This window comes from Polyergus mexicanus, unplaced genomic scaffold, assembly GCF_030449975.1.
Source record: "Polyergus mexicanus isolate NDT 795.1 unplaced genomic scaffold, iyPolMexi1.0 SCAF_16, whole genome shotgun sequence".
NCBI lineage: Eukaryota > Metazoa > Arthropoda > Insecta > Hymenoptera > Formicidae > Polyergus > Polyergus mexicanus.
Genome location: NW_027223336.1, coordinates 415141 through 441112, shown reverse-complemented (window position 1 = coordinate 441112; position 25972 = coordinate 415141). Strand labels below are relative to the sequence as shown.

The window sequence follows — 25972 nt, the reverse complement described above, 5'->3', positions numbered from 1 at the left end:
TCAATAAAATCATTTTCCGATAAATTACGATTTACTTTGTAATATCGTAAAAAAAAATTATTCCTTTCGAATGTTAATCCGATCCTATTATATTGTATCGTAATTTCGAACGATATGCGTCACATAATGTCGATTATGGCCTTTGCTTTATTTCACGAAACTTGGCCGTTTTTTATATTTTGTATTTTGCACTTAATGATTTCATTTCCCATTTACTTACAAACAAAAAGTGCAAAATTCATGAAGAGAATAATGGAAACTTTTTAATAGATCTACTTTTTTATTATAGATATAGAATAATATATGTTTGAATTTTATCGCCATGTTTAGAACATAAACATACATAATTCCTCCCCTATTCTTACAACGAAAAATAAAAAAAAATTAGAAATAGCGTAAATCGAACGATAATATTTTGGGAGAATAAATTTAAAAGTTTAATAAAAATGAATGATTCGATCTTGCGTTATGGGAATATTACGAGATTTGTTTCAGAGATGCGAAATAAATTCTATCCATCAATCCATCCGCTATTGCTTACAAGTTCGGTAATAAAATCACGATCGCGACGTACAAGCGCGACAATAAAATCGCGCTCTTGGCATACACGCAATCTCGACTTTCTTTCTCCGTTTCGCCGTAATAAAATTGGGATTATTCGTAACGAAGCATGTACTATCCCGGCCGGAAAACAATGTATCGCCGATGGCAGACTCTCTCTTTCTTGTGTCGTGCCGGAATTGCGAATCGCGCGCGCGCGATATGTCGAAGTTTCGTTTGGCTTTTAGGAGAGCGGTCGCTTGCGATCGTCAAACAGCCAACGAATTTATTGAAAAAGTCCCGCACACCTGATATACAATCGCAGCAACACATCGATGGTACGCCGAGCATGCTGACGATAGCAGAACACCGCCAGGAACGATCAGAAAGAGGCGGTTCGTTCATGGTCGATGGTCAAACTATCTGCTATCCCCGATGCCGAGCAATAAAAGCACACCGTCAAGGCCTGATGCAGCCGGACGATCCTTTGTCCGGCAGATTGCAATGCGAATTTCCAAGCATTGTTTACGCTAACGCGCGCGCTGCTACTAGCCAGCCGTTAAATAATTTCATTCCGATAGTATCCGACATTTACGCTATGCAATTGAATGATTTTTGTATAAATGGCAACGAGCGCGCATCGGCCGAAAAATATGAGGAAATATAATTATATACTATATATATATATAAAGTTGTGTCTTTAAATATATTGTACTATGGACATTTCGATTGGTACATATATGAGCTTGGTGTTAAAATATTCCCGAGGGAAACATGATGTCATCACATATTTATAACGTAAATAGAATATAGTTATGAAAGTATGTGAATACATATTTTTGCTTGTTACATTTTTTACTTAATCAAATTTGATTCTTCTCTTCTGTGTTGTTTATATAATTTATCTAACGAGTTTGTAAATTATATCACATTTTTTTTTTTTATTTTATTTTATCGATGGATTATATCTTCTCATTTTCTCTTTCGCAAAGTTTTGAAATTACGCATCTTCATGCTTTAAGGAAAGGTTGAGATAGTGAATATAAGAGCGTGTAAGAATACCGTATAGTAACGCTAATTTCCTGTCGCGTGTTACGAAGTAGAATGAAAGAGAAAAGAATGGTTGACTTTAAAGTAATTTAATCGGATGCTGTCAGTACAACCGGATTTTAAAAGTGAATTATTGCGAGGATATCGATCAGATATACGTTTCTGCCAGGAAAATCGCGTAATATCGACAAAGGAATAATTAATTGCAGCACCTTACAATTTATTGCCTACTTCTCTTCAATTTACGCTTTAAATTTAGTCTTCAAAAAAATTAAATAAATTAAAAAAAGAAAATTTGGAAAGAAACGATATTCTTCGCAATGAATTTAAAATTATATTTATATATTTCTCACATATGATACGATTATTATATGTATTTCATTTGCAATAATTGGAAGGTATTTTATTCATCTTTTCTCTATCATTTAATATTTCCCTTGAAAAATATAAAAATAATAATAAATTTTAATATATAAAAGCGATGAAAAAATTTTCAAACGCTTACACAAGACGATTTCTCGTCTCTTTCGCCTCAACGAAACAAACGCAAAGGCGTTTACTCCAATTCACCTTACGACCTGGCTTATCCTGGTGACCCGCCGTTGATATCCTCGTCATTATTTATGGCGCCGCGAAGGCTGCTTATGGCGCGGAGTCTGCGAGCACGTGTAACTTTATGAAAGCGTTTGCAACGACAAACGGCGCGACCGGCTGCATACGTTACATACAGATATGTGCACCGCAAATGCATTCTCGTTAGAAATGCGCATCGCGCGATTCCACCATGAGCAACCGGTGCGAACGTTCGTCTTTTATTTCACGCTTGTTTAGCGGCCCAAATCCAGTAAACAAGATATTCTACGATTTCTCTTATCCCGAAAATAGAAATTGTGTCTCGGCTTCTTATCATTTTAATACTTTTCCATATTTCTTATCTCGATGTTTTGCTTCTGTTAAATTTTTATTAAAATATAAATACTAATAGTGTGGAAATATTATCATCTATACACTATACGCTTTTGTAATATTTTCTCATACGTGCTAAAAATTTGCAATGTCACTTTTCTAATCGCGGCGATATTTTAATGCGGCGAGTCATCACGTGTTATGCTTCGAGTTATCTCTCGACTCGACACAGAAGTATAGTGATATATATATATCCTAACCAAAAGAATATCTCCGCAGACACTTCTTCTCTTCTCGTGGTAACTTTATCGCAACCTTCGGGGCCCCTTTGCGAAAATACAGCCTTGGCGTCTTTTCTTCCCTTCCGGAAGTCACGCGACCGTCCTACCCGTCTCCGCGACCCATCCCTTACGTCCGACAGATAATTCTCCCGGCGTTCTTGGGTTTCCTGTCGACTGCAGACAGAAGTGAGCTAGTTTTGGAGGACACAATGCTTTTATCACCCCCCCCCCCTCCTCCTCCTCCAAGTGGGAAGGAGAAAAGGAGAACCACCCATCCTCGGGGGCGTCGTGTATCGCGACTACGTGCGCGGCATCGCGATTCACCGGACAAAAGGGCGCGCGGTACTCTCCTTTTGCGTTTTTATTTCGGTACCGGTGCAGGCGACATGCTTGCGATACGAATTGCTGCTCGGGATAGTCGACAATACTAAGCCGTATCGCGGTATTTTGCTCAAAATTCCGACCTACAACGGGTTCCGCGGCCTTTCGATCGGAAAGAAATATATTCTTGTAAGCCCTTCGCCCTTGTTTATCGATATGCTGCAGCTACAATCGAAACGTACATTTTAATATTTTCTTATTTCGTTATATTGCAGATTTTCTTACAAAATTGTAATTTTATATTTTTTGTTTTAAAATATAAAATCATCGAATACAAATCTTGTCATTCTTTTTTTCATAAAGTATGATATTAAATAATATTCTGTATTGATTCGTATAAAACTTAAAAAAAAAAGTGACATCAGCGAGATGCTTTTCAATCGATCATTGTAATTTCATTTTTAGACATTTTTAGAAAGATACCAATCTTCCCCTTAATTCCAATTTTTCTTAATTCTACAATAAAATATTAAGTTTAGTTCAATGAAAACATTTGACAGATACAACATTTCTTTACTTAAATTACACGTGCTTTCTCGTATCAAATAGAAATTTGTCGCATCTGAATTTTTAGCCACCTCCAACTCTCGTTATATGTCATTAGCGATTCACCGGACTTGTATGTCACGAAAAGTACATACGAGAAACGTGATCCGCGCTCGTTAACCAGAATTAAGGTCGCCGGAAACGGAATTATAGGATACCTGCGTACGTGCGAAAGAGAAAAATCGCAACTCGGCGTTTCAAGCGCCGCGCGATCTTTTATAGCGTAACAAGCACAATCGTATTGCCGGAGTTCTTGATTCAGATCGAAATCGTAGATTCGGTCTTTGAGAGACCGAGATGAATCGACGAGATGAAAGTAATCGATGCAAACTCTGACATGAGCTAATTACACACGATCGCATGCGTGAAGAAAATTTCTAATTCGCGCGAAATTAAATTCAGATTAAACGATGATAGCTGCAAAGCTCATGTCCGGTCTATGCGCGCTTTTCATTAGTGCGGCTCGTATTTTAACGCACGTTACCACATGCCCGTCAGCCTATTATCGCGTGAATTTACGCTCTTATCGATGCGCGCGGAAAAGCGCACACCGGACGGATATTCGATTTTGCATAAAACAGGGCGGAGCTCCTGCATTGTAAAGTTGCGATAATTGACGATAATTGCGCGAGTAATCGAGCGAAAATTTTTCAAAGGTGCAATTTTGGCGCATTAGGCGTCAATGGATCCATTTAGCTCCCTTTTGAAAAAAACCACCTACCTCTATCGTCGAGAATAAATTATTAATGTGTAACACCTGTATGCGCGTTTTATCAAACTTTTATTTTTTCAAATGCTTTTTTTAAGACATTTGATTATTACGAAATGCCGTAGGAAGGAATCGCATGCGAGTAATTGACCGTATAATTGTGTGAAGAGGAACTTTGAAGAGACATAATTTTACTATACCAACGAGAGAGCCAAAAATCATGCATTGTAATATAGTGTAAGTGAAGCTTATTTTCCGGCTAATAACGTGAAAAGAATTTTTAAAAAAGGGACGACTTTATTATATTAGCCTTCGATGGAACTCGTTCATCTTTCTTTTGAGAATGTGCTTTATTGTCAAAAATGAATTATTAATATAAATAGTAATATATCTTCCGTCTTGTATTTTATGTAAATTAAATTTTGCAATTTTTTCCCAGACTTTTTATTGTTATAGGTATGCGCAAATGGCTTTGTAATTTAGATTTCTTGAGGTTGCGCTCCAGTTTTCTTTTTATTTTTAACACTCACGATATGTTTATTTACAGTAATCAATAACGTTATTATATAAATACATCGTTCTACTAACATTTAATTAAAGGTAACATTTCGGTAAAGTTCAGAATAAATCACTAAATCATCACAAATAAGAGACTGTTAAATATATGTAAATGGAATTAATTTGTTATTTTGCGTTGAAAGACGTAATATCGCGAATAATTTTACGACACGCTTAGAATCATGCTTTAAATAGCTTATTATTGCAAATTCGATTAAAATTTTATTTAGAGTCAACAATATATTCGCTTTCCGACTAGCATTCCCGATTTTACTCAAAATGATATAACGCGAATTAAATTTAATTATATATATGGACAATGGATACTTCTATACGAATATTGATCCCGAATAATAAACCTTTGCAGCTGCACTTTTTGCAATTTTGCGATAATGTAAGCCCTCTGAATACGTTGCACCGCGTCGCAATCGCGCGCCAAAAATGTACGAAAGAATGGAACGGTATCTCATCGGGATTGTATTCGAGTGTAAATTCCTTTTCATTTAATCTGAATAAATAATCGATAATGACGTGACGTGCGCGGAGGATGCATACACGAGAGAAATAGGGGAGGAAAAGTTAGGATGCGATTTTCGCGCGCGCGCACACACACACACACACACACACACAAAGAACTGCATTCCGTCGACGTAATGACGGAATTGTCGACATGTCAAACACTCTGTCACGAGTCTCTCGTGTTCGTTCGCATTTCCGCTTTACATTCGCGACGCCAACACGCCGCATCGTGCAGATTAAAATTCCGATAGTGAACGAGCTCTCGTTGCGATGACAGAAAGAGAAAGAGAGAGAGAGAGAGACAGAACACATTGGTACTACCGAAAAATGAAAAACCGAATTACATTAAATAATAATAGTATGTCAATTAGCTAAGCCGGCGCTAAGACGCGATTTCCACGCCAAGTTAAATTTTGTACGAATGTAACCAAAAAGTGGATTGCGCTTTTTTGCGAATTATCCAGAATTTACACGGTGTAATTATATAAGAAATTATAAAGGAAAGGCGAGAGAATAGATTTTTTAAATTTTATCTTACAAAATTTAATGCCGGAGAGACAGAAATTTTCCCCATAAAAAGATCGAGAGGACTAAATAGAATACGGGGATTTTCAATAATATTATATGACCATATTACGCGTTTGCGTACCTCATGTAATGCGGTAACAATGCACACAATAAAGGGTTAATGAAAATCTATAAGAACGTAAATCCAATTGTACGTGTAAATGTAGATGCAAAAGTACCTTTCATAGATATTCCATCAGTACTGATCAATTTACGTACCCAGGAACATTGTAGATAATATCATTAATGCCGAATAATCAACGAGCGCACATGTTGTTACGTTATAAGCGGGTCATTCTCCAAAGTTTGCATCGCGAACACTGCGGACGTTAGGTTTAGGTAGCCTAGTTAATATGTATACCTCGAATAATCCTACATGTGTCTATACGTGTACGATCGTCGATATTCTTATTCGGTGGTATTTGCACAACAAAAGATGCATGTTATTATATATATATAATGTAATATGTTAAAACATTTTTTTAATATAAGAAAAAATCTATAAAATATGTATATATTATATATATAAAGAATGTAATGCATAGATGATATGTCACAGATGCATACAAATTGTACAAAGACAATTTATCATCATACACATCTTCTTTCACTATCGCGCTTTATACCAATAACTGAAAAATAGTGTATAAACGTATAATACGTATAAGGGAAATCACCATGTACAACACACGCATTTTTGACATTTTTTTGAAATAAATCTCCTAAACCGAGTGCAATGTTAGCATGCGAAACAGAGTGACACAGCGGAGTCGTAAAAATCTTTGAGCTTCAAAATTCGCCCACTGGCGTGCTCGTTTTTTTTTCCAACAAATAATAAGATCTCTCTCTCTCTCTCTTTCTCTTCTCTTCTCTTCCCTCTTTCTCTCAGCCGCGTACTGTAATTCATTGCGTACGATGGCGGACCGCACGTTTTTTTTCCCCAGCGGCTAGTCCAGATAAGTCAAACGAAGACCACCCGCGTCGGGCGTTTATCATGCCGCGCGTACGCGAAATGCAGCTCGCGGTTTTCGATTTCATCGGCCATTCGACAATTGCATCCGACTGCATCTGCGTGATTCGTGTTATGCAGCAGCTTGCGATCGTGCAGCAAGCAACGTCGGTTTGCGCGCGACGGAAAAAGATGCGAGTGAAATATAGCTTTAATATCTGTTGAAGGATTATCGTGCGAAGAAATGCGCGAAACGAAAAATTTAAAAATTAATGGAAATCTGCACGCGGTTGCCATAATCGAAACAACACGTTACATTCGTTAAATCTTGCTTTCACGAGATTATTTATAGCGTAGATTAAAATGATCTGAAAAAGAAATTGCGTAATTAATTTTCGTATTATTGAACGTCCATCATTCGTGCCATTATTCTCTCTGATTATGTATTTCCGACGAGTATAAAAGCAAAGAAGGTCATCCACCCTTTATTCGTGTATCCGTTTCTGCAATGGATATAAGAGTATACTCGTATATATAAAATACTCGCCCGACTTTATCCTTCGCTAAAGCTTCGGAAGTTACTCAAAGGCACGTGAAAGTACGAAAGATGTCTGCCAAACGAAATAGAAACAGGCAACTTTGGCAGCGTCCAACCATTTCAATTACCCGCTCCTCTTTCTAAACCCGTATCTCGTTGCTGTTATTTTTTTCAGTATAAGCCATTATACAATATCAATCACATTGCTTTATTGACACTAAATATATCACGTTTTTACATTGTAATATTTAATTAGCATTTATTTTATCATATAATATTATTTTACATAGATACATATAGAAAAGATTCTATTCTACAAAATTGCCATAAGTAATAAAAATAATGATAGACTGATATTTCAACAGAATATTTGTTGTAGTTGTATTATTAATAAATGTAATTTACAGAATTTTGAAAAAAAAAAGATTTAAGATCTCTTTAAAAAGTATAACATTGTCTCATTTATCTAAAATACTTACAAAATTAATACTTTACAAAATTTAGTAAAATGGAAACTCTTTGGAAAAACACGTTACTCTAAGGTCTTACATGATTATCAGTAAAAACGGTAATCTAATCATAACTGCGTAATAAAGATATAATAAAGATATATAAGAATAATAATCAAGACCTTATTAATTGTGACTATTAAAATATCGACGATTTTCAAACTTATAAGATACGGATCGAGCCGCGATTGTACAGTGTGCGATCATTAATATCATCCAGAGAAATTCGGGGAAACATTTCTCGCAAATTCCGTTGGATATTCCGATCGAGAAGTAGGTCACTATTTTAAGTAATTTCAACGATAATAACGCCGCCATTGTTTATATTCGGCCAATTGACCTCACAGTTGAAAATTTTTCGTCCGATTTTGCGGCTCGCGGAGATGGACGTGGAATGAAACTGGCAGTTTCATTCCGGTTCACCATCCTACGCGACCCCTTATCCGCGCTATGACCCGCTGTTGATATCTGGAGCTGGTCGCGCAATTTCGCGAGCACCGCGTTTCATAGTCCGCATTTACGACGAACATCCGGTACAGTTGCGAAGAATTTATGATAAGTCGTTTTATATGCGCGAGATTATCTCGAATTGGAAGAGACACGATATCTTTTGCGGAAAATTTTGTCAACGCATTCTAAGATCGTATCCTTCACCTGGATTCGACGAAATTCAAGTTCAATTTATTATCTTTTGTGAAGTGTCATAACGCGAGGACATACCGAATCGGACTCGCGGTAAGATCGTAAACGTCCGTCATTTCGATCTGAATTTGGAGATAATATTCGGGATGCTCCTAAAAACAAATTGTCTCTTGAAATTTTATATTTTTTCGATATTCCGATATATATATATATATATGGTACATGTAATATATTAAAAGTTAATATATTAATATTAAAAGATTTTTAAATATTTCACAGAGAGAGCTGAAACGAGAGGCGCCTAATATAATTTAATATTATAAAAGTGTTAGGTTTATAACATCGTTGCAGAAAATCCGCTATCAAAATACAGTAAAATTCGAATATTTTGCACACGATATTGTTGATATATTTTAATGCAAACTTGAATATATTTTGTATTATTATTGCTTTTTTCATAACTGAATTGTAACACGATATAATATCAATAATACAATTTGCAAATCGCGTTTTAAATTTTAGAGAAAATATAAATCTTATATGATTATATGAATTATATATATATATATGAATTTGTTTCATCTTTATTTATTCCAAATTCAATCATTAGTTCCATGCAGAATCGTTATTTTATCGAGAAAGTAACAAAATATTTCAATTTAATTCTGAATTCGCGGAGATGAAGCGCAACTCGCATCAGAAAGTTAAAATAAAATTACAGTGATGCGTTTTCTATATATCACGGATTACGCATCGAGTTTCCGCAAAATCAATGCGATTGCAAGCGAAAATGAGTTAGTATGATGTGTTCTCTCGTATTCTCTCTCTCTCTCTCTCTCTCTCTCTCTCTCTCTCTCTCTCTCTCTCTCTCTCTTTCTGTTTCTCTTTCCGCCCGAGCTGTTCGCAGACTATTTCACGATACTATTATCCATGTGATTACTGTGCGTGCGTTATTATCTGCTTCACTGGAAATTTTCGACATTCGGTACTGTAATTACTAGAATATGATGGATATGATACGTTGATCCTGTATATTATGAAGTACGTTACGACTCATGTGTTGTTGCTAATCTGACATGTTATTATGATCGTTCGTAATGTTTATTTATCATACAAGTCCTCGTAATTGTGTGACACGTAAATGTATGACAAAATCGTTATTGCCTGATTATCAAGCATATAAAGAATTATTTAAGAAATTGAACTTTCTCATAGAAGAGATTTTTTTTATAAGAAATGGAAGAGATTTTAGCTTTTTATTTATTTAAATTGGCAAACGAACAGACGATGATTATATACGATATCGGTTCATCACGCGAGAATTCGTATTTGCGCTAATGTTACGGAACAAATTCAGCTTGGCCGTCGTTACATCGCCATTATTATTGTTCCGCATTGCCGCGACGCCTTTGGGAGACTATCTACCGTTAAAATATGTATATATTCTAATGCATGCGCAATTGGGTACACGCATATACTTGGCAAGAACTTTGAGTGCCCTCTCTTTCCACCTTCGACCTCGTTAGCCACTACTAAACCCCCGATGCTGTTCTCTTCTGCTGTCCGTCTCTTTCAAACTTTCGACCGGTATCTACTCTTGAAATGACATTTCGCAGCCCTTTGAATATTCTTGAATGTCCAAACTTTTCGAGTGTCTCGATATTATTTCAGCGAGTTGCAGTCGTTTATTTTACATTATAATTCCATTTATCATTTTCTAAAATTTCGACATGTTTAAATAAAATACGAGATTACTAAAATTTTTTGTACATTTTGCTTATCAGAGGTTATCGCGATGAAAATATTTCTATTGTTTTATATATGACAGGAAAATTTTTCCTTCCCTTTAAAGTTGCTTTTTCTTTTCGTTATTTTTGGATAAACTTTGCACGAAGATTTGAAATTTTATACGCGAAACTTTCGAAAAGTTGGTTAGATGCAACCTACTTTTCAATATTAGACTCGAGCTGCTTTTTCAATATCAAAACTTGGTTTTTTTACTTCTTAAAAAAAAAAAAAAAAAGACAGATCCGAGATCCGTTTAGATATTAGTGAATTTGGAAAAATTTTCTACTTAATAATATAATACTTATCTATCCAGAAAGGAATACACGGCACGTTTCTAGAATAAAAATAAGTTTCTACGATAAAAAAGTTTGATGAAAAATACATTCATCAAATGTCGAATTTCTCTGGGCAACGCGAAAGAAGGAGAGCGTGTCTCGAAACGCATGAGAAAAACGGATTTGTTCCCTTCTTCCTGTACAGTGCGAAGCTTCCATCGCACAAATTCGCCAATAAAGTCGAGCATTTACTACGCTTGCTGCGACAACTTTCGATTTCCTACGTCCGTCGCGTCGTAGGGAAGAAAGCTCTCCGAGATGTCCAGGAACGGGTCTTTGGAAAACCGTTTCGCAAATGATCGATCTCGTAAAATGACCGAGCTCTCTCACGTACGAATCGAGGCATCACGTCTGACCTAGGTCCTATAAGGTTCCTATAAGGCTTGGCGCAAGGGATACGGTAAAATTCCTCGCTAGAAGAGGGAACCCTTGATCGCAGCGCATGTCCGAGATAGCGTACGATACATGTATATGTATATACGTGTGCGATCTCGAATATGTGATATAAAATATATGATACAAAATATTGACATAATTATGAGCAATCGCAAGAGATATATTTGAAAGGTTTAGACGAAGAGTAAGATTTATTTGAATTACAATTTATAATTAAATTATGAACAATCCAAGTTTCTCTCTCCCGTATGACTAATTTATACTTATTCTTGCTGTAAACTCTTAAAAGATAATTTAAAGATAGAAAAATTAAGATAGCTAAAAATATATAAATATAGAATAATTTGAATTATATTTACATTATAGTTTAATAAATTAAACGACTTATCCTCCCCCTCCTTCTTGTGTGTATTGTAAAAAGTTGGAAATATCGCCAACGTTTTCGAGCTTAAAACTAAAAGCTCCAAGCGTTAACTCATGTGTATGAAGTTAATGGCATCGATTGTTAATCCTCTTAAACTAAAAGTCGGCGAACTTTGATAAAATGATGATATTACGAGCTCTAAAATAGAACTCGATTAATCACGCGTTCCTCTTTTTGTTTTTCTTTCCAGGAGAACGATACGATACGTTTCCGAGTAACTCTGGAGGATGAAGTGCCCGCGGGACAGCAGCCAAACATCGTTGGCGTGGACGCGTACGTGATCGTGCTGGACGAGAACGACAATCCCCCGCACTTTCTGGGTGTGCCGTACGAGGCGATCGCCGAGGAGGACACCCCGATCGGCTCCACCATATTACCGGGGATCAGGGTCGTGGATCCTGACCTGCTGGGCGACATTATAGATCTAACGTGCGTCCCGCAGCCGCAGGTGAATCATTAATATTTGTTAGAGCACGCGGTAATGTTCCGCGAAGGATATTTTTACATGTTGTCTGTCTAAATTTCTTGTCGCTCCCCCTCCCCCTCCCTCTCCTTCACTCTCTCCCTCTGAGGTTTCCGTTCGAGGAAAATGTCAGTCGATGTACGCGTCATCGCTCTCTTTTCTCGATCATTGTCCAATCCATCGTTGATGGTATTATCCGAAGAACAACAGTATTTGTTCTTGGTATCTTTACGAAGTAGCACGCGCCCGACAAGAAACGAAAGCTTTTTTTTTTTTTCTCTCTTGCTTTTCTTCTTCCTCGTCGGTGATGAAATAAAGACGTAATAGGACCTGGCATTCCCTTCGTGAATTCGTATAATAATTTCTCTGCTAATGCGCGTGTTTCTCTTTATTTTCGAAAGTACCAGTAAATTATTATTTTCTGACAGAACTTTTCTTCTCTCTCATGGAATTTCTTTTAATTTATTTATCTGGTTGGGGGATTCTTGTTCTTCTATCGATTAAATTATGTTGCATTATGTCACAAAGTAACTCGGTTTTATCAATAACAGACGAAAGAGAATTATCGGGATGTCATTTGTGTGACAGATCGCTGCAAATCAATGTATGAAAAGAAGAAAAGCGAGAAAAAAGAATCTCCGAATTTGCCTCTACTACTCATAGCGTTTATCGGTAAAAGGGGGATATAATAAGCAGATTGTAAAAAGAATGAACTACTGCTTTTTCCGTTCAAGTGGTTTATTAAGAAGTCTTCTCGGCTCCTTTACGACGCGATGCAGTATCAGAGGAGATCGGTGTGTGCCGTTGCACACCGGCGCGCGGCATCCTTCGTTACGATGCAGTTGGTTGTAGGGTGGATAAAAGATGTACAAGCTCGCCTCGTATTTCACGTAAATGAAGAGAACGGCTCGCCTCGGATGAAGCATTTTCCTTGTCCGCGAGACGAGGCGGAATATCGGCACCGTTGCCGGGGCGCTTTGTAATTCGCAGTTTTCCATTAAGTTATCTCCGCGCTTCTGTCCTGCGATAAACTTAGAGAGAAAGAGAGAGAAAAATAAAACCCGGAGGCTACGCGTTTGCCTCGCTTTGCCTAGACTGGCAATGTCGAGCAGTACGCCCGAGGGAGCCCAAGTCTCATCGACGACGGTGGCAAACCATCCACCGCTAGATTCTCGTAGTCGGACTTTCGCAATCATCGCTATGGAGGCCGATGTTAACCCCCCCCCCGGAAAACACCTGGCCCGTTTCGCACAATCGAGCGGACCTCGTAGCGCATATAACGAAGCATTCGCAAATTTCGTCTCGCGCAAGCGGAAATTTTGTTATCGCTGTTGCGTAGGAAAATTTCAATGTAATCGCCGCTATATGTTATATTTTACAACAGATTTTATGCTTTTAGTATCTTATAGTGTCTTACGTAATTGGAGATGTAGATATTTCGGATATCGTTTCTGACTGTTCTGAGATTTCGCGATACATATCGTATGATATAAATATCGTTAAATATCGCGTGTGCAATATTAGAATATCATTCGAGTGCATAAAGAAGATACGAAATAGGGTTTAGATTTTAAATTTCAAGTCGCCGATGTGAGAAAGAGGGAGCAGATATTTACGAAAAATTGTTATATTTTTCGAAAGATACAAGTGTACATTGACAAAAATATAAAACATTCATATATTTTATTTTTTGGAACAGATTCTATTGGCGCGCGAATGTTTGATAGAAACGTCTCGTAATAAGTTCTTATTCCGTTGCGGAGCGCAACGAAAAGTCCATAAAATTTACGTCACGCCCGAAAATCGTATTTACGGAAACTTGTAAACGTGTTACCGTGGACGAGTGCCGTTGAAAACTGCTTTCTGCTCGGGATCCGATCGATATAGAGCGCAATCGGTTATGCGATACGCGCGCAGTTCGTTTCGCATCGGTAAAAGGGCACGGAGGAAAACACCCCGAGAATTCGGTCGACGGGAAAAATCGGCGCGATGTATCGCACGCGCGCCTTTTTTTTTATGATCCCGCAAAAAGGATCCGATTCGTATATCATCTCGCGAGCCATTAAAATTATCTACCTGCAACCTTCTGATCTCTTTCTCTCTCTCTCTCTCTCTCTCTCTCACCCCTTTCCGCAAAAGACGGAATATTAGTACGTACAACGCACCGCTTCCTCCTCCCTTCCCTCTCACTCTACGTCATATCCGCTCGATAAATTTCGCTCGGGGCCGTTAGGCGCGACCAATAAAACCGTAAAACCTTTTAACTAATGGCCCGACACGGCTTTACGGCGGCACACTTTAATACTCCGTTTTCGTTATACGCGCGAACAACGCGCGATTGCTTCCAGTCATTAAATATAACTAATATTTACAGTGTTCGGGGTATGAACGACAAAATTTTCCATTAACGATCCCGTAGCTTTTCAAATCCGCGGCAATGCAGTAACTGAGACGTTTGAAGAACAATTAACACAGATTTGCCACAAATCCATTATAAATTAGAGATACGTCTATCGGTAGAAAATGTTTTTTATTTAAACTCGACGTGAATTGTATCGAACGTAATGAAATCAATACGCTACGTATATAATGAGAATTGTATATATTTACTTCATAATTCTGCAATAATCTTTTTAATACTTTTTTTACTCCTGTGTCTTTTCAGATCGGAATTTATTAACATTTTTCATATAAAGTCTTTATATTATACAATTATCGAATTCTCTCGATAATCCAACTCGATAGAATAGAAGATTTTGTAGATTAATAAGTTTTTGTACTTGTCGTAAACGTTTAGAAATATTGTGACGATGTTTTGTCACGTGCATTTGAAATATTTGTATATAAAAAAAGTTGTCCAAGTCACAAGAGATCGTAACTTTTAGATGGATCGTAACCGAATAATAAATTGGTTAATTAATGCTAGACGCTTGTTAATGAACATTTCACAAACACTTACCGACCATGTCTCGCTCATCGTGCGCCGCTAGAATCGTGTCTCGTTCGAGAATGTGAAGCATCGCTGTCGTTCCCTGTCCAACTGCCATTTAACCATCGACTTTTATTACAGTTCCTGGACGCGTGCGAGAAGTTTGGCATCGTCAACGTCGAGAAAAGCCAGAATACTTATGTGGGCGCCCTGGTGCTGCGTCAGCCTCTCGACTATCGAGAGAGACCTTTCTACCAGCTGCTGCTGCGGGCAAGCGTGAGTGTCAAGAGTGCGAAGAGAAAAAAGATTTGCGAGAATCAATATTAATTATGCTATAAGGCTACGCGCGAGAGGAGAAGCTTCTCTCGCAACGTACCCAATAAAGCTGGATACATGCTTATATTTATAACGTCATCTTGCCGTTAACGTCAAATATTCTTACATGGGCTTTAAACGCGATCATTCGTTTCCGTGACGATTAATGTATCGCTTCATTTGAGATTCGTACAAGAATATTTAACGTAACGCGACGTTACGTATATACAGCGTGTGTAACCAGCTTAAATCTATTCATAATGGGATGCTGCGCAAACCGTAACGCTGTAAGGTTGCGCCTGAATTCCGGATATGCGAACGAATTTGCGTGCCAACGAGAACGAGGATGCGACGTCGGATCATCTCGGCCGGGCTTATTAAAGCGTCGATCATCCATTCAATGGTGAAATGAGTAATTCTCACGGCAACGTTAAACGATCATCGAACGTTCTACGATATATAGATTAGAATTATATACATGTAACGATCATTGAAAAATATTTTTTATTCTATGTACGCGTATTCCAGTCAACAAATTGTATCCGTTGATACTTGATTATTTTTACCTGAATTTTCTTCGAATACGTAAGCATAATTTTGGGTTTCGAAGGGAAGGCTTCATATTATTGAAAATGAACGCGAGCACGAACACACTATCGAATTTACGTGATTTCAAAGGGTTAGAGATGAAAGGCAGACGGTGTGCGGCCATCGGTGGAAATCGGAAACCTTAGTTATCTCGGTTTGATTCTTCTGTCGACGTCGTTCCGATACGTTAAAATACCTACACGGAGACGTGCGCGGAAAAATTTAAGCTCGCGTAACCGATGTTGATGGAAAAAAAAAAAAAAAAAAAAAAAAAAAAAAAAAAAAACTGCCAACTATGATTCACTATGAATTTTCGCAAAACGAATCTCGCACGCAATAAAGCGGTAAACATTGAACTTATTCAAGTCTTACATCGCGAACGTGCTCATATGATCGACGCGGTTTACCTCTCCGTATATCGATTTCGCGCTATTTTTCTCTCTCCGCAATTTATCTGAGAAATATAGCGCAAAATTGAAGAAAAACAGTAAATATTTGTCCGTACCGTAGTGCAATGTAATGGCACGTTTTCTCATTCGAACGCGCATTTAGCGTTAAATGCGATCTGATCCGCCTCTCTCTTGTTGACGTTGTACACAATCCTGATATTAGACGAATGAAAATAATATGTGAGCAAGTCTTTACGACCTTGGCGAGTACGGGGGAAACGAGGAGATTATTATATATATTTATATTTGAGAATTCACACAATATATAATATATATTCTGTATAATATTAAACTCGAAAGAGAATATGTATCTTGTATATAAAATATGTGAAAAGTATTATAATCTTTCGAAAGTGGAGAATTTAAAACAGAATTCGAAGATTGACCAAATGATTTTAGCCAAATGTGTAAAAAGAAATCGCGAAAATTTTAGATTTTTCTCTCCGATAAGCGAGAAGAGCGACAAGGATTAATTAATCAATGTCGCGTGAGCGCGAGCTCCATTTCGGGACGCCATCCTCGCGTATTCACGTGTGTGCGAGATATCACGTATAAAGAGATAATTGCAGTCACTTGCGACACGTCGCGCGACGACGAAAGCTCTTTATGTGCTCTTATGCGCAGGGCGGAGATTGATTTTAATTACGCGCTCTCTCTCTCTCTCTCCGGAAGCGACTCAAATATCGTCCTCGTGCAAGGGAAGATGGCTTCGCGCGCGATAGCGGGTGTCATTATAACGGCGACGATGTGAAAAACGCGCGAAGCAGATACACGTTAATACGAATGAAAGTTTTCGCGATTATGAGATAAATGAGAGACCGATTAACTTTTCATCCTTCTTTTATATTAGAAAGTCCGTTATTTTGGCGAATCTTCGCTAATCATCGCTAAAAATAACCGCTTAAAAAGACGCTTACCTCGTCCGAACCTCGTTTCACTCGGAATCGAATAAACCCGCATCTTTTTTTCTCTGTCTTACTGGTTTATATAATGGATCCTCTCGAAAAATTGTCAAAAGTTATCACGCGAGAATATACGTCAACAAAATATACGCTAACTAAAACTCCGATTGAAATTTTTACGCTCTCCTGGCAAACGTGTTTAACGACATGGCGTAATGCGCGGGAAACGTAAAGCAAATTCAAGGGCTGCCTTCTCAACATTAGGGAAATATAACTTGGCAGGCTTACTAACTTCTACAAACTAAATTTTCGAGAGATGGGCGCCAAGTTTTAAAATACAATTTTTTTCGGTTCGTTCTTATATTAATTTCTATTAGTGACGAATTTATATTTTTGTGAATTTGAAGATAATATTTCCGGGGAATCTGTAACAAAGTAAAGTTATTTTACAAATATGTATTACAAGTATTTGTGTTTATTATTTAATAAAATCGACAGAAATTGATTAAAAAAAAAAAAAAAAAAAAAAAAAAAAAAAAAAAAAAAACTTATGCTAAAAATTATGTTTTAAAGATGAATCTATGATTCAAAGAGATATAATCAAGAGTTGAGAATACAAAGCATTTTAGATTTTGTAAAAGCTGAGAGATAGATGCTTCTGCACTCGATCCCACGAGAAGACGAGCGACGACCGAACGTGCGAATTTTGTCCGCAGGACGGCCTGAACAATAGAACCACCGGTGTGGAGATCAAGGTAGCGGATATTCAGAATAGTCCACCGGAATTTCTGGATTCGCTAACAGGTGTAGTACGCGAGGACGATCCCATCGGGACTCTCGTGATGACCGTAAAGGCTCGAGACGGCGACAGGGGTATGCCGCGGAAGATGATCTACGAATTAGTCACTAGTGAGTCTAATCTTTCCTTTCTTCCATATCTTACATAATATGAGATTATAATCCCATTTAAATTAAATTCAAATTATAATTTTATGATTTTATTTTCGTCTATAAACGCATATTAAACATAATGACAATGCTTAAAAATATATTAATAATATATTAATAATTATAATATTATAATATTATTAATATTAAGAAATATAATAATAATAAATTCAAAATATCTAACATAAATTTTTAATAGTAAAAAAAATCGCCTTTAAGAAACTATAAATACGAAAAATTTCACACACGAGCCTCTTGTCTTATATAAATAAGTTTTTAAATCACGATTTCAATGTCTATATTTGTAGACCCGTTCGATTACTTTCTACTGGATGACGATTCGGGCGAGCTGAGGACGGCGAAGCCGTTGGACCGGGAAGCGTTGGAGAATTCCACGGGCGTGCTCACGCTGATCGTGAAGGCCCGCGAATTGATCGACGGTATGCCCGGCAACGACAAATTGACGGTATCGACGGCCGAAGCGACCGTGACGATTAAGGACGTCAACGATGAACCGCCCACATTTAATCGGCGCGAGTACAACATCGAGATTCCGGAAAATGTGCCGGATGGTACGCCACTACCGCATCTGGACATGACGGTGAAAGATCCGGATGTTGTGAGTGCACGTCGATTTATCCTGTTACCTGTCGTGCGTCACCTGATGCACTCTCTGCGATTATCCAGTCGAGCGAAATGGGGCTGATGCTGCTGTATTTGTTCGTCAACGCGATGGACAATTCGATCCAAATGCATTAGTTATTGCCGTGTCGAAAAATCAAGAGAAAAATCCACGTTTACACGGTAAACGTTTGTTAACGCGACATTCATATTAATGTATTCGAGTTTCTGTATAAAGCTCAACGTGTATATGCCACAACAATGGCGATGCACGGAAAGGTATCGCGCGATTTTATAGTGCGCGCGTGCATTTAATTCGGTCGTTTATTAAATTAATGCCGCGTTTTAATGGCAGCGTAAATGGAAAACGTCAAGTATAAATAATTCATAATGCATTATAAAGCTCGGATAAAATTCAAATTATCATTACTCGTCGCAGTTTGTCATATCGATCGCCGGTCGGCATAAACGTTATCACGTTCTCGTTATTTACATGCATACGTCTCATTTCGCCCTTTTAGTTGAGAGAGATTTTATCTCGCTCGCGGCAAAGAATAAAATCGCTTTTCCACTTTAAGGGCTTAAACTCCGTGTTCTCCCTGCGTCTGGAAGATATAACGGGTGCGTTTACTGTGGAGCCGGTGTTGGCGACCGGCAGCACGTCTGTGAACATTCGCGTTACAAACGGCTCGCTCGATTATGAAAATCCTAATCAACGAAAATTCATTATTTTGGTAAGTCAACTTTGGAAATTTTGTGTCTTTTTTCTAGATACTTTCTAATAGATAAATAAAATTATTTTTCCCAAAAGAAAAATAATTCCACGTAGAAAAAAATTGAATGCGATAGATACAAATTAACATATCTTGTAACATTATATACACAAATCGATTAAAATAAAATTTCATTAATAATCTAGTTTTTTAATCATTTAATATAATATACTTACGTGCAATAATTGTAATGTTATCAGATTATCTTTCTCTCTTTCTCTTTTTCATAATTAAACAAATAAGCTGATAAGAATTGCGAATTTATTTCTCCAACTGTATGAAAAATAAAGACGCTGCGACAATTTCCAGGTTGTCGCCGAGGAAGTTCATACAAACCCAAAGCTATCATCCACGGCAACGGTAACGATTTCCATCACGGATGCAAACGATAATGCACCTTCCTTCAGCAACCCGACATACACGGCTACGGTGTCCGAGATGGCAGCCCCGGGGAGCCCAATTATAACGATCACAGCAAAGGATCGTGATAGTGGACGGTAAGGGCTCGTTAATACCCCCGCTTTGTTCTATGAGACTTCAAAGCGCGACTTCCTTGCTTTATTTACACGTCACGATTCTGTATTTCGCAGCTTTGGTACCGCCGGCATAGTCTACCAATTACTCGGCCAGGGCGCGGAACATTTTGCAATCGACAAGAAGACTGGCACTATTACCGTCGCTCCCTGCCCGACGCCCGGTACGTCACCGTGTCTAGATTATGAACAACAAACGGAATATTTCCTCACTTACAAGGTAATTCCTCACAATTGTATAATAATGGCCTAATTAATATAATATTAATTAACACAATTAATATAACATAATATTATTATGTTAAAAGACATATATATATATATATATATATATATATATATATATATGTATGTATGTATGTATAAATATACAGTTTATATAAACAAGAGATAATATTGATGTCATTTTATAATTGGATTAAATTTTTATATATTATTATTTAAAAAGCATTATTTTTTGCTCTCAATCCATATTTTTCCTAGTATCATTCGGTGTATTGTATTCACGGAAATCAGCAAATGTGTTGCAAGCGGTCGGCAATAGTAGCGGTTAAACAAATCATTTTCTTTCTTTTATTAGGCAACAGACGACAGTGGGGAAGGACAAACGACGAGCGTTTCATTACGCATCAGCCTGATAGATGCAAACGACAGTCCACCGCGTTTTTTACAGGATAAATATCGCGCGGTGGTAGATGAGGGTGCCGAAAAGTTTGAGCCCGAATTAAAGGTGCAGGCGCGCGACAAGGACAAGACGTCCAAAATCACGTATGTTCTGGTGGGCGGTAATGAGCTCGGATTGTTCGCCGTCGATCCGGACACCGGCGAGGTCACCGTTAGGAGCCCGGTCGATATGACCAACGCTACCTACGACTGGATCGCCCTGACGATACAAGCGAGCGATGGCATATTCGTCGATTCCGCCCTCGTCAACATCACCGTGCGCGACGTTAACAACAACGCGCCCGTGTTTCCGCACGATATATATACGGCCAGTATCGCAGAGATATCGCCGATCGGTGAGTATCTGGATTATCCTTAACAATTGCGCGCAATTTCACGAATGTAATCCAAGATCAGGCGCTATATATTCCGTACAATGTCCACTAGAAGCGTCCATTATAAGGATTTATGTTTTTGTCGCGAAGCACTTCGTCATTCCACCACTGTCACTAAATTACGATTAGTAATTGATTATATTCGATCGGCAGGGACTGTCGTAGAAGAGGTAACCGCGACAGACGCCGATAGTGGAGTTAATGCAGAGTTAGTCTACAGAATACAAAAAGGAGCTTTCGACGATTTTGCTGTTAATGAAACCAGTGGCGTCGTCACGGTGTCTCGAAAGTTGGACTATGACGAGAAGAATACATATCACGTAGAAGTCATAGCGTTTGATAAAGGTAAATTTATTGTCACATCTCCGGATGATAAAAATAACGATGAATAATTATAATATTAATTTGGGTGCCTTATAGTTGTTATTTGCTTTACAAAAAAAGAAGATCGAATAAAATTTTGTATTTTATGAGGCATAACTCAACATTTCGTTAAAATTATTACAATTTATTTCTTTACACGATACGCTTGTTTTTTATTTTAGGAACGCCAAGTCTAACCGGAACAACGACACTGATGATCGAAGTAGAAAACAGCAACGACAAGGCCCCATATTTCACGCCCGAAACGCAACGAGCCGAAGTTACAGAAGACACGCCAATCGGCACCGTTTTCACAACATTGAAAGCCACCGATCCGGACAGCACGAATCTCGAAGCTTTGAACTTCGCCATTTCCGAGCCAATCACCGCTATTGACAGAAACGGCCAGCGCGTCAACGACAGCAAATCTTTCAGGGTATCAGATATATTTTCGTTTTAACTTTTGATTCAAAAGTCTTTCAATCCACGTAATAAGTTTATTGCACATAGAAATAAAAAAATTGTTCTCGAATGCTATAAAAACCATGTACTACAATATATATTTTCTAACAAAGAAGATACGCTTTTTTGCGTAAATTTGTAATTAAACTCTGATAATAAATTTTCAGTTTGTAAATGTGCAAAAAAAATTTTTTTATTTAATATATTATTATATTTTTTTATAACTAAAATATTCCCCTATCTATTTTTCTTTTTAACATGCTTATTTGCTCCCATAGGACTTCTTTGCAGTCGATCGTGCTACAGGACAAGTTTCTGTCGTTCGCAGCCTGGATCGTGACATAGCGGCCACAGTAAGCGTTACGATTGTCGTAAGCGACACCACGGCCCCCACATTACAGCAAGGACGAGGTAAATAAAATATATCCAGAAGAAGAGAATGCGAAATACTCTTTGTCATTCTTGCATGGTGTATATTTTTCAACAGGTAAATTAGTAGTCACTATCATTGACGTGAATCACATGGCGCCGGAATTCTTGAAACCATGGAGCCGAGAAAATTCCCGTTATCTGATAGAGATGCAAGAGGAGCAACCCACCGGCGCTGTTGTGGGAGCTTTCACGGCGACGGATGCTGATAGTAACATAGCGGGATATGCCATCGATCCTCCGAGCCCTTACTTCAATATTGATAATATCACCGGTAAGTTGCTCACATCTAAAATCCTCATGTCAATCTCATGTAAACCTATTCGGCGAAAGGGGCATCGTCGGAAACCAATTTATAACGGTTTGATATATTATTAAGATAGCGTTCTACTCTCGTGACATATCAAAGGAATCTTGTAAAGGCTCTCGATGGAATTTTCGATATATCGATTTACGTGAAATATTTTTCACTTCTTCTCTTAATATAGAAAAATAAATCATTCATAAGTCAAAGATCTTTGCTGATGTAATAATCAAGAAAGAACAAATCGAATGCATTCTAGAACGACGATTTTGCCAGATATTTAATCTAATAATCGTTCATTCTTGAAATACAGAAATATATTTTTTTCCGAGCATTGTGTTGCCTTCATTCACAGGAATCGTAAGAACTAGTCAAGTGATCGATTATGAAGAAACGAAGCAACTGGAATTCATGGTAATCGCTTACGATTCCGGAGTGCCCCAACTTTCCGCGACCGCGAAAGTTATCGTTACCGTGATCAATGTGAACGATCAAGATCCAAAATTCGAAAAGGAACTGTATAATGTATCGGTAAAAGAGAATTCTCCACCTGGCACTCATGTTACCGTCGTGAAAGCTACGGATGGCGACGAAGGACCTTTTGGCGATGTCACCTACAGCCTAATTGGCGAACACGCCGCTGACTTTAACATTGGTAAATTAGCACAATTGATTGATTACATTACACTATAATGATGTAGGAAGCATTATTAAATTGAAGTTAGCGTTAAACAGTTTAAATTAATTTCTTTTGCTTTTTTTCTTGTTCTAAGCATAAAAAAAATTTTTCAGCATTCAATTTTTTATAAATATTTGTACTAGCTTATGCAATTATTAGGGCATGAAACGGGAGAGATTACCGTGGGTGGTGCCACAGTTCTCGATAGAGAGATGACGCCGGAAATCACTATAACGGTGATGGCCAGCGACGGGGCTCATGTCAATTCTCGACGAAGCACCACTGTGCCGGTAGTTGTCAAATTAATTGATGAAAATGATAACAGACCTATATTCTCGCAACATAGCTACAGAGCATCCGTCGCAGAGAATTTGTCCGTCAACCCGCCGGCACCTATTCTACAGGTATTGCTTGAAATCTAATGCCTAAAACAATCCATTAAACATGCTTAAAGGTAACTCTATAAAATGATAATTTATAATATCATAAACTCTCTAATATTGTCTTTTTCAATTACAGTGAAATTTTATAATGCAGCAAATATTTGATAAATTTATATAAAGCTTAAGCTTTTCCGTAAAGAAAATGTCGATGGATCAAATTATTCCTTTCAGTTTTCAATTTTTAACTTTCAACATTTTTCAAAAATTTTTACAAGATTTTTAATGTTTGAAATTGTAAAAGTTTTCGGAAATATTTGTTGAAATCCACGTCATCATGTCATTTCTTAAGGTACGAGCTGTAGATCAAGATGAAGGAACGAACGGCGAAGTCTGGTATACAATCATCAATGGGAACGAAAATGAATCATTTTCGCTAAATCGCGAAACCGGCATCCTATATCCCGCAGCCGCCCTTCTTGGCAGAGCCGGTTCTTACAGGATCGAAGTCGAAGCACGTGATGGCGCCGGAAATGGTCCACATTCGGACAGATGTTATGTCGACATAAGAGTTACTCCGGTGAATCAACATAAACCGCAATTCGTGATGCCGGAATTGACAAACGCGACCGTAGAAGTACCGGAAGTATGTTTGAGAAAGTAACGTTTTCTATTTGCACAAAATAAAGATTAAAATTTTAACCAAATTTAAACTAAAATAAAAAAAAAACGCGCGAATATATATATATATATATATATATATATATATATATATATATATATATTGTATATATAATAATTATATACAAATTATAATATTCTACAGAAAGATGATATTTCAATTTTCAGAATGCAGGTGTTCCGAATTATCTAATATTAACTGTAAAAGCGATCGATAGAGATCCCGGCGAGAACGGCCGTGTTAGCTATCACTTGAAAATCGGCAATAGAAACGTTCAGGAAACTGAGGAATTCTCTATAGACCAAGAGACCGGCGAACTTCGATCAAAGATTATCCTCGATCGTGAAATTAAGAGCAAATTTGAAGTAGATAATATGTTAAACCATTTCTCTTAAACGGAACGATTGGGATTCTATATAAATTTTTTTTCAGCTTGTTCTTGTGGCGGCTGATCACGGCAGTCCTACAGCTTACGAGACATTGCGGCTATTAACAGTTCAGTTAGTCGATACGAACGATAACGTGCCACAATTTTACGAAGAATATAATTTTCATGTGTCAGAAAATCGACCGAAAGATTATTTCATCGGAAAAGTAACAGCGGAAGACAAGGATGAAGGCAGACATGCCAAGGTCTACTATTATATAGAAGCAGGTAAATGGACAAATATGATATCATCATCGCATTCGACAAATAAAGGTTAATTTTAAATTGAAAAACTCTAGTCTTCATCATTTCGTCTTTCACAACATTTTAATTTTCAACAAATAAATATATATTAGTAATTAAGATTTATTTCATATCCTTACAAATATATTGTTCATTTTTTACAGGAAACGAAGGATATGCCTTTTACATGGACAAATCCGATGGCAGCATCTACGCAAATAAATCGTTTGATCGCGAGATGAGAGACAAGTACGTTCTCTCCATCCTCGCGTCTAATGATCCCGATCTCTACATCAATCCCGCGCAATCTGGCAAGCCGTTGATTCATCCGGAACACGGACATGTGAATGTGACGATAATCGTGCTGGATGAAAATGATAATCCGCCGATTTTCGAGCGCAATGATTATTACGCTGGGGTGAATTCTATGGCGAATATAAACGATTTCGTGACAAAGGTAACCGCGTCCGATTTGGATGTAGGTGATAACGGTACTCTCCATTACTATGTCGCCAGCGCGAATCTTTACAAATACGGTTCGGAAAAGCCGAGCGGCTCTATAGTGCCGAGCCCGTTCAACGTCACTCAGGATGGTAAACTTGTCACGAGCGGATATATGGCGGAATACAATCAAGACAGATTTATTGTCGAAGTCATCGCTAAAGAGACGGCAATTCCAGAAAGATATGCAATGACCAAAGTTCACGTAAGTTTTCCGGTTGTAAATTCTTTTTTTGATTTTATAAATAATCTTTAATGTTTAATACTAGAGCATTTTAATTAGAT

At 37.6% G+C, this 25972-nt stretch overlaps 1 protein-coding gene across 3 annotated transcripts in view; it reads left to right on the top strand.

The window, feature by feature from the left end:
• Cad87a (cadherin 87A) overlaps positions 1 to 25972 on the top strand; it is a 177372-nt gene that overhangs the window by 148393 nt on the left and 3007 nt on the right. For all 3 annotated transcript variants that reach the window (XR_011447977.1, XM_070309093.1, XM_070309094.1), the window contains exons 6-23: positions 11829 to 12086; positions 15172 to 15306; positions 18001 to 18193; positions 18541 to 18851; positions 19432 to 19587; positions 19936 to 20123; positions 20217 to 20379; positions 20740 to 21178; positions 21371 to 21562; positions 21763 to 22016; positions 22321 to 22453; positions 22530 to 22745; positions 23131 to 23430; positions 23614 to 23858; positions 24187 to 24480; positions 24684 to 24881; positions 24949 to 25171; positions 25351 to 25892. Coding sequence is in view for 2 of the 3 variants with exons in the window: in XM_070309093.1 (XP_070165194.1) it covers positions 11829 to 12086; positions 15172 to 15306; positions 18001 to 18193; positions 18541 to 18851; positions 19432 to 19587; positions 19936 to 20123; positions 20217 to 20379; positions 20740 to 21178; positions 21371 to 21562; positions 21763 to 22016; positions 22321 to 22453; positions 22530 to 22745; positions 23131 to 23430; positions 23614 to 23858; positions 24187 to 24480; positions 24684 to 24881; positions 24949 to 25171; positions 25351 to 25892 (4440 nt within the window). In the remaining variant the exon portion in view is untranslated. The remainder of the gene's footprint in view (positions 1 to 11828; positions 12087 to 15171; positions 15307 to 18000; positions 18194 to 18540; positions 18852 to 19431; positions 19588 to 19935; positions 20124 to 20216; positions 20380 to 20739; positions 21179 to 21370; positions 21563 to 21762; positions 22017 to 22320; positions 22454 to 22529; positions 22746 to 23130; positions 23431 to 23613; positions 23859 to 24186; positions 24481 to 24683; positions 24882 to 24948; positions 25172 to 25350; positions 25893 to 25972) is intronic.